Here is a 14,185-nt window from a genome sequence, read left to right as displayed (position 1 = left end):
GAGTCACTACGGGTGCAACGGAACGTTCGCGTGACAAACTCTTAATGGTTTTATCTCTTGAGCTCGCCTACTATTGCAAATACATGAGCTCTGGATCCTGAAAAGCTAAGTTCTCTTCTAATATTATAAAATTCACCGTTGCTTCTGATCCAAAGTGACCATTTTTATTCGTTATTGACATACTTCTTTAAGTCACGCAACACTGAACAGTGTCGCGTGACCAACCTAACAATGTTTTCCTGGTCTAGTGAGTTCAAAAGAAGTTTCTTCTGAGACAATCGTTATTCTTATCTTTACAAAAGAAGCTTAAAACAAATTCTTTTTGGATGAAAAAAAATGAATCGTGCTGTGTTAACGTCAGAATTTCCGGGTTTATAGCGATTCAACCCGCTTACAACTTAGTAGTTCTTTGTTAGGGCACACGTAATTTCCGTGGCATACATCACTGAGAAAGACTTTTTCTTTAAATCACGCTCGGCAGCCCATAAAAATCTACAAAAAATACTCTTAAGAGGTCAAAACGTGTGTGAGAGAAAGGTACGGATGATCTATTTTTGTTGAGCATTCGTGAAATTACCTCGAGGTTTTATCTTAATCGATGCGATCACTTCCTTCCGGTATGAATACTTAAATAATGACCTCAGGTTTAATTATCTTTCGCGTGTATAGATGGCGATTCTAAGCGATGGAGTCGTTTTAACTTCTCTGCTGACTCAAATGATATCGTAGGCTCGAAAAATTGTTAGATACACAAGCTAAGTTTGGGTTTGTTAACCCAGCGGTCATACATGAACGCATGTGCAAAGGTTGAGATTGTGTTGTCAGGACCGAGTTTTCATGAAGGAATTATGAACAACTCCACCAGCTAGCTACTTTAAAACTGCGCAGCTAATTTTATAAAACTCACAACGCAGTGGCAAGTCAACAGGATACCTTCGATTGAATCGCTTAATGTTCGAAAAGTTTGAGTTTCCGTTTACCCTTATTTACAGATTTCCATGAACGTTTTGTTTTTCTTTTCTTTCGCATACTTCGCGCGACAGCGGATCTTCCGCGGGAAATTGGCGCGCAGCCGGCCATACCTGGCCCCTGCGCATGCCCGACTTTTGACCGCTGTGAATAAAGGGGGTGTGGTGCTGCGTCGGTAGGACGGTGTATCAAGATAATTTGGTATTATGAACTGAGTTGATAATTAACGTAAATACTGTGTTGGATTCGTTATTTTGCGTGTAGTGTTATCGCGTATGTTTCTTGTAAGATACGTGCAAAATGTCATGAGAAGTCTTACCGCCTTTTTCTGTTTAATGGCAAATGCCTCAGATATTTTACACTCAGCGACATTTTTTTAAATCTTAACTGACATCGAAAGCTTCTACGGAAGTAATCTTTCTGAAAACCACAAAGCAATTTTATTTTAATAAAAAGTAGAATTTTTTGTCACCTGGCACAATCTCTCTGGTGAAAACTAAGAATCTACTCAATCTCTAAACAGAAGCTTGTGAACAAAATTCTATCATTCACTGAGTTTCAGGTTCAGTTTTAGTTTACCGTAACTAATACTAGCACTGAGCTTCTTGTGGTTTATTGATAAATACGTCGTAATCATCGTCCAATATCTTAAATTTCTTTTGCCTCTAGATCTGCGTTGCATTATAATATGCGTGATATAGTTTAGTCCAAGCAATCCCGTAATGTTTTCGCCACTCGATTGAAAAACTGGTAGATCATTTAACAGTTCGACTAACATCTTGCTTGCCTAGGGCAATTCCAAACAAGCAACTAGGATCTGGGTACAGCATTTAGAACTTGCATGCAACGAAGAGTACAACGAATGACTTAAAATTCTAAGATTACGTTAGAGTCATATTGCGTTTATTGAATATCGCCATCATCATCATCTTCGTCGTCGTCATCATCATTAGGATCACAGGGACCCATCATTCCTTTAAATTCGCTCAGCTCTACGTGGTCGCCATACGAGGAAAGCGCTGGCTTCTTCTCCTCACTTCCAGGAATATGCAATCTGAGCGTCGTAACTGTAACACTAGCTGGTGCTGCGAAGACGATGTGATCACCGAGAGGACAGATTGCAGACGGATTTGTGTCGACGGTGTAGGAGGCGAGCTTCTTGCCCTTTATCAGATCCCAAGCCTCGAAGGATGGGGGCTGATACCCCTTGGAATCAGTGGTAATGGCGATTGTGCCTTCTTCGTTGAGATAAATTTTGTCGATGTCCGTGGCAAAGAGGTCGTTAACCAGCTTTCCAGTTTGAATCTCCCAAACTTTAAGGCTCTCGTGGCTTGTTAAGGCGAGCATGCTTTTCGATGATATTGCGACCATATTCCTCCCACTTGAGCCTTCCTCTAAGGTGTGCATCAGCTTGCCGGTTTCCGTGTTCCATATTGCACTTACCTGGTCGTTTTTAAGCTGCAAGATGAAGTATTTACCATCCTCAGTGATAGCTGAACCATCCAATCCCAACTGCTCGTCTTTAATGGGTTCCATAGTCTTGTGCCCGTGTGTTTTGGTGTTAAAAACCAAAAGGGGAACTGTTTGATCTTCTTGCTCGACGTGGAAGCTGGCCTGAGAGCAGATCACCGTACCGCCATCTTTGCAGATTAAGATCCCCTCAAGGCGATACTTCTGGCCAAGTTTATATTGTCCAACAACCTGCACGTAAAACAAATATTGATTAACCAACAGCTTGCGACCTAAGAATTCTCCACCTAATTTTTACCAGTCACGGTAAGGGCATGGAACTTTTTCTAAGTAGTTCGTAATCTCTGATGTATTGTGTCTTTTTTTTAGCGGGCGGGGCATGGGATTAATTACACTATTTCAAAACAGTGTAATTCAAACCGAAACTATGTCTTGAGCCAAGGCGATAAATGATGCACTGACTACGAGCTTAACTGGGTGGGTTTCGAAGTGCGTTTATTTCAGTAACCTTGGAAGAGAGGTCATTTTGGTAATCGATCCTTAGTCCTTTGGGGCTTGCGCTCCGGTGCTCTACCGCTGAGCTACTGAGAATTCGGCTAGTAAGCTAGGCCATAAAAGGGTTTATATGCGACAAAGGTCCTGCATATTGCTGTGAGAAGCTATCTCATGAATGTTGTGTGAACACAGTGAATAGAAAAAAGAGAGGTGCTTAAGTTTGAGTTCTGTAAAGTAAAGAGAGGAGTTCATAATTCTTTCTTTGTCACCAACCAACTATTTGATTTTCTATAGCAATAAAAAGACTGTAAAACATCAAATATTTGCGTACCTTGCCTGTGTCAACGTTCCAAACTTTTAAACTCCGTCTGCCACGTGACAGCCCCATGAAATTCTTTTTGTCTATAAATCCAACAGCATTCAGTCTTTTGCTGGCTTTCCCTTGCAAAACACGAGTCGTTTTCGCCTGACCAAAGTCAAGTAACTTGAAGTGATCAAAGTGATCCTTCTTAGCTTCTCCAACAGCCATTCGACCAACACCGACCTTATCGTCTATCATGTGTAGTGGCTGAGGAAAGTTCATAGCCTTGATAGAGCGGACTTTGACCCCAGCGAGAGCATCCCACACGGCAATTTCAGGCATCATCTTCACAGTGCAGCTGGCAATCACATGCCGGTTATCTGCCGCAACTGTCAGCGTCCATATTGAATCAGCAAAACCTGCCGTAGTGGCTGTGACATCCGTCTCGTCCTCATCAACATTTTCTCTTGTATCGTAGACCCGAAGAACTCCATCTGATCCGGCAGTTGCCACGACATCTCCATTACGTCCATAAGTACCAAATGCTGGTTGCAACCTCGCTACGATGGTAGGTTCGCCCGTGTGAATTTCCCACTTCACCAATTCATAATTGTTTCTGATAGCTATCGCATTCTTTCCATCCTCAGTTACGATGAGGCGGTTGTTGTAACCGATTCCAAACTCTTTGAGGTCTAAAACGTACTCGCCCGTTTCAGCATTGTAGACCTTCAGCTGTGACTTAACAGAGGCTTCTGATACCACAAGTAACTGCTTTCTGGAAGTAAGGTGGATTTCTTTTACCTTCGTGTCTTGCATCTCCCCTCGGATCTCCTCTTTGTCCAACGCCACGTTTATCTGAAAGTGAATGTTGGAGTAAGTATCCTAAAAACAATATTCAGTTCCTGGAATTTAACTGAGTCGTGATATGGTAGGATGGTGCCTGCAAAGATTTAAAACTATGTGGGCAAGTAAAGTAGAGTACTCGAGGGGGAGGCATCTTTAAAACTGACGTTTCAGGCGATGACCAACTTAATTATGGCAATATTAGAGTCGGAGGTAATGAGAACTAAGTGATAAGTGGAAAGACAAGCATACACCTGGACAAGGCTCTCTAATGCTAATCATAAAAATTACAATTTCCTGGATTGTGATTGTTTTAAAAACTCTTCTACAAATTAACTTGCCAAGTCGGACAGTTTGTTATCGGACATTTCAATAAGCTAATCACATTCAAAGTTGTGGTTTAATTCAACCAATCACATTCAAAGTTGTCAAAGTAGTCAATTTTAGAACGACATTAAACAATTTACGCCTCCTTTGTCAGTCTTTTAATACAAAGTTTCCCTTTCTTTCGCAACTCAGCTTCTCTTCTTTTCTCGGAAATGTAATTTTCATGATTAATTGGTAATAAGACTTCGTGTCGTCCAATTCGGTCGGTAATCATACTCGTGATAAATAAATCGGACTCCCGCTGCCCGGTCGTCTGATTTTGTTATAACTCGTATGATTACAGACCAAATTGGACTCCACTCAGGCCTAACACCGTTATCTATCCAGTGGTAAAAAAAAGATTGGCAAATTGAACTGAAGGCAAATATTGATCAATTTAATCGCCCTTTGCAGCCAAACCGCAAAGCGTCATCTATTCACGGTCACGAACTTTAAAGTAAATTCTCAAATATGAAGCAAGAGGGTTTAAAGTGTACCTACCGTGCGAACTTCCTCTCCAGTTTTCACATTTAGAACGTGAACCGTCTTTGTGTTGCGAACGCAATAAACAGCAAGTCCTCCGTTCGCGTCCAAAGATCCAAATTCTTCTTCGACGTTGATGCCTTTGACATTCACGTCATGAAGAAGCTTACCGCTTGCAGTCTCCCAGATTCGCACACCGGAATCCCCAAGGGCAACAATCAGCTTATCATCCTCGGCAAACGCAACGGAAGGAAATCCTCGGAACCAGTTCCCTTGATCCTTCATGGGTTTGTACTCTTGTAAAATCTTGTTCGCCCTTGCGTTGATAAGGTACATATTGGCCGAGGACCCTGATGCGATAAAGATATCGTCGTTCTTTTTACTTATCTTTGCACACCAGCATGTGTTTACATCCGTATCGGAAGAGTCGAAGCAAACCTTTCTCTGTCTCCTGCCACTCTTCACATCAACGTAAAGCAAACATAGTCCTTCTGAGCCTCGATTACATGTCACGATTGTCTTGGAATCACTCGTAAAATTCACATGCTCGATACCGCCGTGGAATTCCTCGTTTGATATGGAATTTATCAGAGAGCCACCAGCGGGTGTCAAGCACTGTTGGTTTGGGATGAAAGCAGGTACAGATGGAGTTTGTGCAGCTATTAACACCTTTTTCAGAAATGGGCATTCTTGCTTTTGCATGTACTTGTATAGGCGACCTATGAGCTGCACAGACACCTGACGAGGATCCTGCCTGAGTGCGTGTGCTGACAAACTGAAGCATTTTTGGAGGAGGTCAAACTCCCTGTCGTCTGGATGAAGGGTAAGAGCAGCATTGAAATCTTGTTGCACTGCTTCCACAGAACTACCTTGGACCTTGGCTAAAAGGAACTCAAAGTTGCACAACGTGTCTTGCTTGAGCTTATCAATTTGTTTGGAATGAAGAAGGTGATACGGTACTTCACTCAACTTGCGCAAATTGAAGATGGGTTTTTCTTCACTTACATCGAACATAAGCGGCTGTTTGGGCACCAGTCGATCCACGGCCATTTTCTTGCCCTCCTTGTCCACGTAAGACTTCTTCACGCCGTCTGACCAGTCGCCGAGGAAATACTCGCTCATGTTTGAATGGATCCCAACTGCTGCTTGTTCGTCTCCAAGGTAGCGCTCGCGAGCAACTTCTGTGAACTGCCGATGATACCAGTTAATGACTCGAGCGCCATCGGCACCTCGTTCAATGAGGTAGTCTCCAATGCCGGATCGGATTCGAATCCACAGTAGAGGAGGCAGCCGTCGAATAGGTGGTGTCCAGTATTGATAGACATCATTAAGGACCACATCATCCAGGGACAAGATGTCCTCCAGCTCGGGCTCTGTCAACCCATTCCTAGACGCTGTAATGTATGCTAAAGCTTGGCTTACAAGGATTTTACCGTGAAGTCTCTCAACACGGTCAAGAAGGTCATGAATTATTCCTTTTATAGATGGCGTCAGTTTGGTATCACTTGGAGTCGTGTAGGATTTCCATCGACAGGCTTCATCAAAACATAATTTTAGGTACAAAGGTAACGGACACTTTTCAAAGGCCTCCAAGACAATCTTCTCTTGCTCACTTTGCAGCTGTCGTCCACTTGATTTGAACCAGTTGTTAAGTATTTGCTTCGCTGTGTCGACAGGTATTTTTGGAACTTTTAGAAGGACAGAGGCCTCGTATTTTTCCTAGTGTTAAATAAAATTAACATTATTGAATAACGTGAGAGATCGTTATGTGCGGCTGTACTTCCTAGCATGAACTGACACCATTGACATTAAAAAATATATTTTCTTTTTTTCGAAGGTCAAAAATAAATGGTTGTTATGTACCAAGTTACTTAAGTGATAGCCTGCGGGGGTTGGCAGTTTGCGTAGGTCTCCCTGAATTTCTCACAACTTTAGTGTTAAACAATTGCATTCAGCTCGTTAACGAAAACCTTAAAGACATTCTACATTAAAACGCGGGCATTTACCTGAAGCTTGGGGAAGCAAATGTACTTTTCTCCAGGAAGTGTTGACAAAATCATATAAACATTTTTCGGTATCTCCTTGGGCACCCAGTCCACCTCTCTACCTCCTTCATCATCCGACAGTTGATCCAGGGAGTCCAGTACCAAGATGATAGGCTTCGACGAGGCGTTTTCTTTCAAACATGTAGGGAAAAATTCCAGTAGAGACTTCATATCCTATTGAAGAAAATTTATTAGCCCATTTTGTTAAAGAATTTCGTGTAACTCTTTGAGATACTTGGAATCTGGAAAGCGCCAGCTATAGTTTGCGAATTTTTGAGCAGTGTCTTCTCTTTTTAATGGTTACTAATGAGGTAAACATTAGATTACCCATTTAAAACCACTCCACACTACATAGAGCTAAAAACAACTGGAGCGGTTTTCGAAAAAGACTTAGGTAATCATCAAAGCCAGTCAGAGCAAATAAAGTAACCGTAAGGAGCCATTGAGAAGCCAAAATAAGTACTTATAAGCGGAGAGAGACGCCACAAAATTGCAATCGCGATTGGCTTTAATTTGTAATGTGATGATTGAGTTAGGGTTAGGGTTAGGGTGTTGGGGAAAAGAAAAACTTTACAGATGCAATCCCGGATTACTTACAAACATCACTCACCTGCGGCACTGTTGCACCCTGGGAATCCACATTAGCCTTTGAAATTTGTTGACAGATACTGTGTAGCAATGATCTTGCATTGGACGAATCTGGAGTTGTTCCAATAAATCGAGTCACCACTGTAGCCGATTCTCCACCGAGCCATTTCTTCACATCCATAGCAATTTTAGCCATCAAAGATGTCTTCCCACAACCTGATTCCCCATGCAACACCGCAATTCGTTTTTGCAAGATTGTGTCTTTCACCTCGGTCAAAAATTCGTCTCGGCCCTGAAACATCTCACATTTCTTCCTACAAAACAAACCATGTTGGAACACTTCTTCAATCAAAAGATCCTCTGTGTGGGTTAGTTGGTCTTCCGCGATACCTCGTTCAATTCTGTCAGTTAAGGTGTCATAAAAATCCGTACAAAGCTTCTCAATGTATTGCCTGTGCTCCTGTGAAGCACTCGGATCGATACCATTAGTATGCCATTTGACGTCATAGTGAATAATGCTGTTATTACTCAACGCCTCGGGAAGATCTTTTTCTCTGAGGTTTGCTAGCAACGTCTGCGCCGACTCATCGACCGACGAGGGATTTCCCCAAGTTTTGTCAACAAACTTTCCAGCGTTGGGATGTGCGACAAAATCACCGATATCAGTGATTACTCTCTTGAACCAGAAACAGTGCTTGTCCCTTCCAGTGGCGTCGATTATCCCTCGTCGAATTTCATCCTCTGTCACTAAAGGAAGAAAAGAAAGGAGGCACTTTAATACGCTAAAGAAAACAAGTAAATATTCGCGTATATTTTATCCATTGTTTTCAAGGTAATGCTAAGAAAGGGGACTAATTTGCACTCCAGGAGAATCTCTGAACCCACTGGACTGCTTAGGAATAGTAAAAATTTAAGAACAGATGAGAATTTTGGAGAATACAAGTGAGCTATCGGACTACACGTTTTGAGCGACTATGTTTCAAAAGGAAAAACGGGACGGCTTATTTTAGGTGAATCGCTTTCTACCTTAAGTTGAGTATTGAGCCTTCTTTGGAAATCCAGTAGAACTGATAGAACCATCTAAAAACAACCTATTACAATCTTCGTCTGGTAAGTCTTCCAGAATCCTTCATCGCCGAAGGAAAAGTGAGCTATTGAACGGACTCGTACTTTGATGGTTCCTTCGGTAGAAATTCGTTCCTCCATGGCGCACATGAAACTTTACTCCGTAGGATAGTAATAGCATTACCTGCGCTAATCACGTCCCAGGTTGAGATCCAAATCAATCGACACAACTGGTTTTAAACTTTTAAGCACACATTGCAGCATATTGATCAGTCAGAACTTCCATTGTGTTCCGAAACATATCTGAGATTTTATTAGTTTTCCTTCACTTTGCCCTGTGATTGGTCAAGAAATTTCGTGCCACCCACTTCATCAATCAGATGTAAATCCCAAGCCAAAGCCTAATGATTAATTCGAGTTTTCCCGCGATCCATGCAGATTTCTTGTTTTTACTTCTAGATCTGATTGGCTCGTTGTGATATTTTCTTTGTTCTGATTGGACAATATGAAAGGATGTTAATGAGGTGAACACCGTTACCACATACCTGACATATAGTACTTATGTCGCTCACTCTCATTTTTTAAAGCTTTGTCAGCGGCTGCCCTCAATACAACCTGCATTCTTTCAAACGCTGTCCACCATTCAGCAGACGCCTTCTTTCGTGACTCTTCATTCGCGTAGTCTCTGTAGTGAGGTAGCAGTGATGTGATTGGCTGTAACAGGTATTGAGCTGGAACTGAGTTGTCGTCTCGCCAGAACCAGTGTTTCAGTAGTGCAACATCATCTTGGTTGTCAACTGCGCCAAGGAGCTTCTCAAACTCAGTGACATGAATCTTCACTGGAAAAGGACGGTAACCATATTTTTGTCCTAGAAAGGTCTGAAGAAAAGCAAACATGTGAGACGTGCTTCTAGGATAATCACCTACAGCCTACAAGGGATTCTGCATCTCGCTTCGAATCAAACTTACGATGAAGTTAGGTCCAGTGGACAGTTTTTGACATGCGCGTAGCTCTCTCATGCACAGCTCAGTGGTCATGTGATCATCAGTGGACTCGTCACGGACTCCCCATCTCATGTCCACCACTTGAAAGTCATATCCTCTCTCCTGACAGAAGGACTTGAGTCGGGGGTACACTCGCTCCATTAATGTGTTACGCTCCACCGAGGTGTCTAAAAGTGAAACAAAGACCGTAAGCCAATGCGTTCGATCCTTACCTCGCACGAAACGAAGGATTCTGAAATTAATGAGCAGCAACCTGATAAAGTCTATAAAATTTAGCAAAAAAAGACAAAGAAATAACCAAGCTCAAGTGCTCATCTCATGCATTGTCTTATCGTCGCCGCTAAACCAAGCACTACCCCCGCTTTATATGATGTCACACTCTTTGAGTCTAAAAACTATATAAGTTTAGTGGTCTTCGAAAATTCATCTTTGGAATTAAGCCTCTACTCAGTGCGGATTCAAATCCCGTCGAAGCCTGAATTTTTATAGGATTCTTTTTATGCAATTCAATCAATTGTAAATCACTTGTAATGATTATTTCGTTGTTTGTATATCATCTCCGATCAAAACATGAACTATTTCACGAAATGGTAAGAAAAAATACCTGTGAATGTGGAGCTGGTAAAGATCCTTACGATTTTCGCTTTTTCTGGATATTCAAAATCCATATCACCAACCAAGGCTTTCTCTACTTTTTTCTCGTAACTTAAGTTCACCTCAGTCTGAGCCAAGACGACATCTTTAACACTGCCTTCTTTTACTTCGACCTCTTCGCCTTTTTCCTCATCAACTCCTTCCCGTTTTTCTTCATCCTCTTGTGATGATTTGCTCTCCTTGCTGCTTGCCGAAGAACTGCTTCTGTTTTTTTTGTCTTCATTGTCTTCACTGGCGCTTTCTTCCTGGTCAGATTTACTTTCGTCCTTCTCCTCGTTCTCGGAGTCATCATCGTCACTTTTCGGTTCTCTTTCGTCTTCGGAACTCTTCTGAGATTCGGAGTCGTCATCTTCGTTCCTTCTTTTTCCCGAGAGGTCTTCCCGATCACTTGGGCCAGCGGTCTCCTTTCTCGCTTGGTCTTCGTCCTGTGGAACTGCACTGACCTAATGACGAGTGATAAAATAAAACAAAACCAAGAGTTATCTCCAGTGACATCACCCGTGTCCTTTCCAAACTTATTTCTTGGTGCACTTTGTTTTCCTCTTTTGGTCAGAATTTCTATTTAAAACACTTCGGTTTAGGGGTGACAACACGCAGCTGATATATCGCTGTTCTAAAGTTAAACTACAGCCATCTCAGTATACTTGAACAAGTTTTTTTCGTTAATACCTGGAAGCTCTGTCGCTTCTCGTTTTTCTTCTTGGACAGAAGAACACCCATCGTTCTTGACAGACACTTGTGTTTGGAACAAACTTGCCTTTGAAGTTCAAACCAACAGCTGAAAGATATTTCTCAGTTATTTCTCGGTCACGATAACCACATATGTAACCATTAGTATAAAATCGTTATTAACCCTTTCACTCCCAAGATCTCAATAGTAATTCTCCTTACTTTCTGCCATGCATTCTTACGATGTTAGTCTGGAGAATTTGGCTTTTGATCGGGTAAAAATCCCCGAATCGCTATTTTTCTTTATTCTCATCACTTGTCTGCTTAATATTCTCTGGATATTGTAAGGAGAAACTCTCTCTTGGTCACTCATGGGAGTTAAAAAGTTAAGAGCTGAGTTAAGGCGACGAATGGCACAGCCACTCTATCGATGAGCTTCAAGGGGCATGATTTTAAATACTGTTAACTAATAAAAGTCATAACAACGATATTATCAAATGACCTTTCTGCATAAATACGCACCAGCCCCCCCCTTTGTTTCGCACGAGAAAGAAATGAATTGCCCTTATAAACATGCCCCTAGACTTCCCCCTTAACCCTTGAACTCTCAAGATCTCATTAGTAATTCTCTTTACTGTCTGCCATATAATTGTTATGATGTTAATTTGGGGAATTTGGTATTGAATCAACCAAAAATCCCCTGATTGATATTTCACTTTATTCTCAGCACGAGTCTGCTTGATATTATATTGATATTGTAAGGAGAATTTCTGTCTCCATCACTCATTCAAGGGTAAGTAATCGAGACTTACAACCTCCTCTTTTTAACTTGGCCGACTGAGTCTCTGTTCCGCAATGTCCCCTTTGCATTAATCGATTAAAATTTGTTTGAGGCATCAACAAAGATATTAAGGAGGATTTTATCTTCTTCCGTAGAAAATATGATTGCCAATTCCTCAGTGGAACGAGAAGGTTTTGTCGACTTTTTATCGTGAATCATTATCAGGGTGGGAGTTTCTGATTCCCCTTTACATCATTAAAACTGAATGTGGTGAAGTATTTGAAGAAGTGAAGGTGGCTGTGGAATGTGAACTACAGGATCGAGGCCAGTTTTAGCCGTGAAAAACACCGGAAAAAATATATGACAATTATGCTTTCGATGAAATTCGCGGGAATCACAGAAGCTTTGAATTGCTTTTTAAAAGTGATTATACAACGCCTAAGCCTTTTTGATCAAATAACATCATTCGAAAGTAACAAAAATAAAGTCGACGAAACTTCTTAAAAAACGGGTCATACAGCGAGGAAATTCAATTGTAAATAGAAAAACCCGACCAATCCCGAAGAAAATATTCGTTTTCTCGGAATTTTCCCGATGTTTTGTTTTAATGTTAGCTGTTTCATCGACATATGAATTTTTTAGTTATACATTTGCGTGATCTCTGTTAAAAAAAGAAAGATAAAAGAAAAGACGAATTTAGTGCAACTCGACAGAAATTATAAGATATTTATCATCCTTCCAGTATTTAATAGGTGATTTAATTAAATAAGCTAAGTTTATATGTTAGAAACGGTACTCATGGTTACTGATAAATTCAAAACAACCTCGGGCATTATTTTAAAGCCCAAAAAAAACCCCAGTTTTTACCTTATTTACCCTGAACTATGCTTTTCTTCTTCTATTGGGAGAGAAAAGAAAAAACAGTGACGAAACTAGATTTAATTCTTTGTGACAATCTTCCCGCCGAAGACAGGTAACTTTTAATCTATTCAAGAAGACCATAAAACACACTATCTACGAATAAAAAACAATTCTTTCGACAGCATTATCACTGCAGTTTCTCGTCGAACATTTCTGATGATTTGTGTCCTCGTTATAAGCAAAAGCATTCTTCGAGCGTTGTCAGTTAAGTTCTTCGTGATCATTTAGCTCGCGGATCGTGTTTTAAGCTCAATCGACAGCCGAAATCTTCAATTCTTCGTCGATTTCCATATCGTTGTCAACATAGCGTGAATGAAGCATTCGCTCGAAACACTTCCAGGCGGTGTAAGAAAAGAAAAAAAAAAGAACAGACCAACCTTAAATAGTGAGCTTGTCCTTAAATGGTCTAGTTCACTGTTTGTACAACTTTGCAGTTTTTCTGGCGCCAACGTGCACTTGATAACTACGAAAGAGAAACCTCTTCGCGTAGCATTAACATTCAAAAGAGAAAACGATTTAAAACAGGAACATGTCACGCAAGACTGATTTGTCAATTAGTCGTCACGGTTTGTAAAATATGAAATAAAACGCGATATGAATTTGCTGTTCCATCTTGTGTTGTAAGCCGGAATTAAAGATAGTTTACTCGGTGCCATCTGTTGGGAAAGGTCGAGATTCGGTGCTAACAAAAAAACTTGTGGTTACAGCATCATCTAAAGATCAAGATAGATCAACCACTAGGGTTACGGTTGGAAGATTGAATTAAAACAGTACGATTTGACATCTTTTGTTTCAACTTATTGTAAACCGTTGTGGGTGTGCAAAAGGAGCCGTAGAAAACTCAAGCTGTAATCATCAAAAATAAAATGCACTTATGAATTACAACGCCTCGACACTACATGCACTAATGACCGCTAACATAACATATGAAACCCTTTAATTACGAGAAATTCTTCAAAAGCACAACGCAAACGTCTATGATGCGAAATGCGGAATGGAGGGTTGGGCCGACCGACGCCTTTTTAATCGAAAAAGTGTCGCAGAACCACACTTGAGTCATGGTTTTGTACTTTTTTTACATCAGCTTTAAGTATTGTCAAGTGGTACGGAGAAATCATTTGTTCAGCTGAAAGAAAGATCAACGTTGAATTCTCTCGTCCTATGGCCGACGATGTTAAAATTTTGCATGTTTAGACTTGCGATTGCTTCAGACTGTGCTATTCCTACCACCTACTGCTTCTACTCCACTAGTTTAACCTTCTAACTCCCCTGAGTGACCAAGACAGAATTTTTCCTTACAGTATCAAAACGATATCAAGCAGACAAGTGATGAGAATAAAGGAAAACATCAATTGAGGGAATGTTGATCCAATATCAAAACCTCCGAAGCAACATCACAAGAGTAGTATGGCAGGGAATAAGAAAAATTACTATTAGGAACTTTTACTTAGTTTGGCTTTTGGTATTACCACAGGCAGACCACACTTAATAATTGAACACAATCTATTACAGTGTGCGACAAGGTGGTCT

General features: G+C 41.0%; 1 protein-coding gene across 1 annotated transcript; it reads right to left on the bottom strand.

Annotated features, from left to right (window-relative positions):
- Nucleotides 1-1,275: 1,275 nt before the first annotated feature.
- Nucleotides 1,276-13,168, bottom strand: LOC149035014 (NACHT domain- and WD repeat-containing protein 1-like). The gene is made up of 10 exons (XM_089191149.1): nucleotides 13,033-13,168; nucleotides 10,954-11,062; nucleotides 10,235-10,727; nucleotides 9,595-9,797; nucleotides 9,171-9,504; nucleotides 7,583-8,307; nucleotides 6,934-7,146; nucleotides 4,946-6,646; nucleotides 3,266-4,090; nucleotides 1,276-2,670 (listed from the first exon to the last, which is right to left on the bottom strand). The coding sequence occupies exons 2-10, from the start codon at nucleotides 11,002-11,004 to the stop codon at nucleotides 1,873-1,875; spliced, it is 5,343 nt and encodes a 1,780-aa protein (XP_089047275.1). The 5' UTR covers nucleotides 11,005-11,062; nucleotides 13,033-13,168; the 3' UTR covers nucleotides 1,276-1,872.
- Between the last annotated feature and the right edge of the window lie 1,017 nt (nucleotides 13,169-14,185).

This window comes from Pocillopora damicornis, chromosome 13 (genome assembly GCF_964200805.1).
Source record: "Pocillopora damicornis chromosome 13, jaPocDami1.2, whole genome shotgun sequence".
NCBI classification, from domain to species: Eukaryota; Metazoa; Cnidaria; class Anthozoa; order Scleractinia; family Pocilloporidae; genus Pocillopora; species Pocillopora damicornis.
The sequence above is the reverse complement of the archived record's forward strand: the minus strand, read 5'-3'. Positions and strand labels throughout refer to the sequence as shown.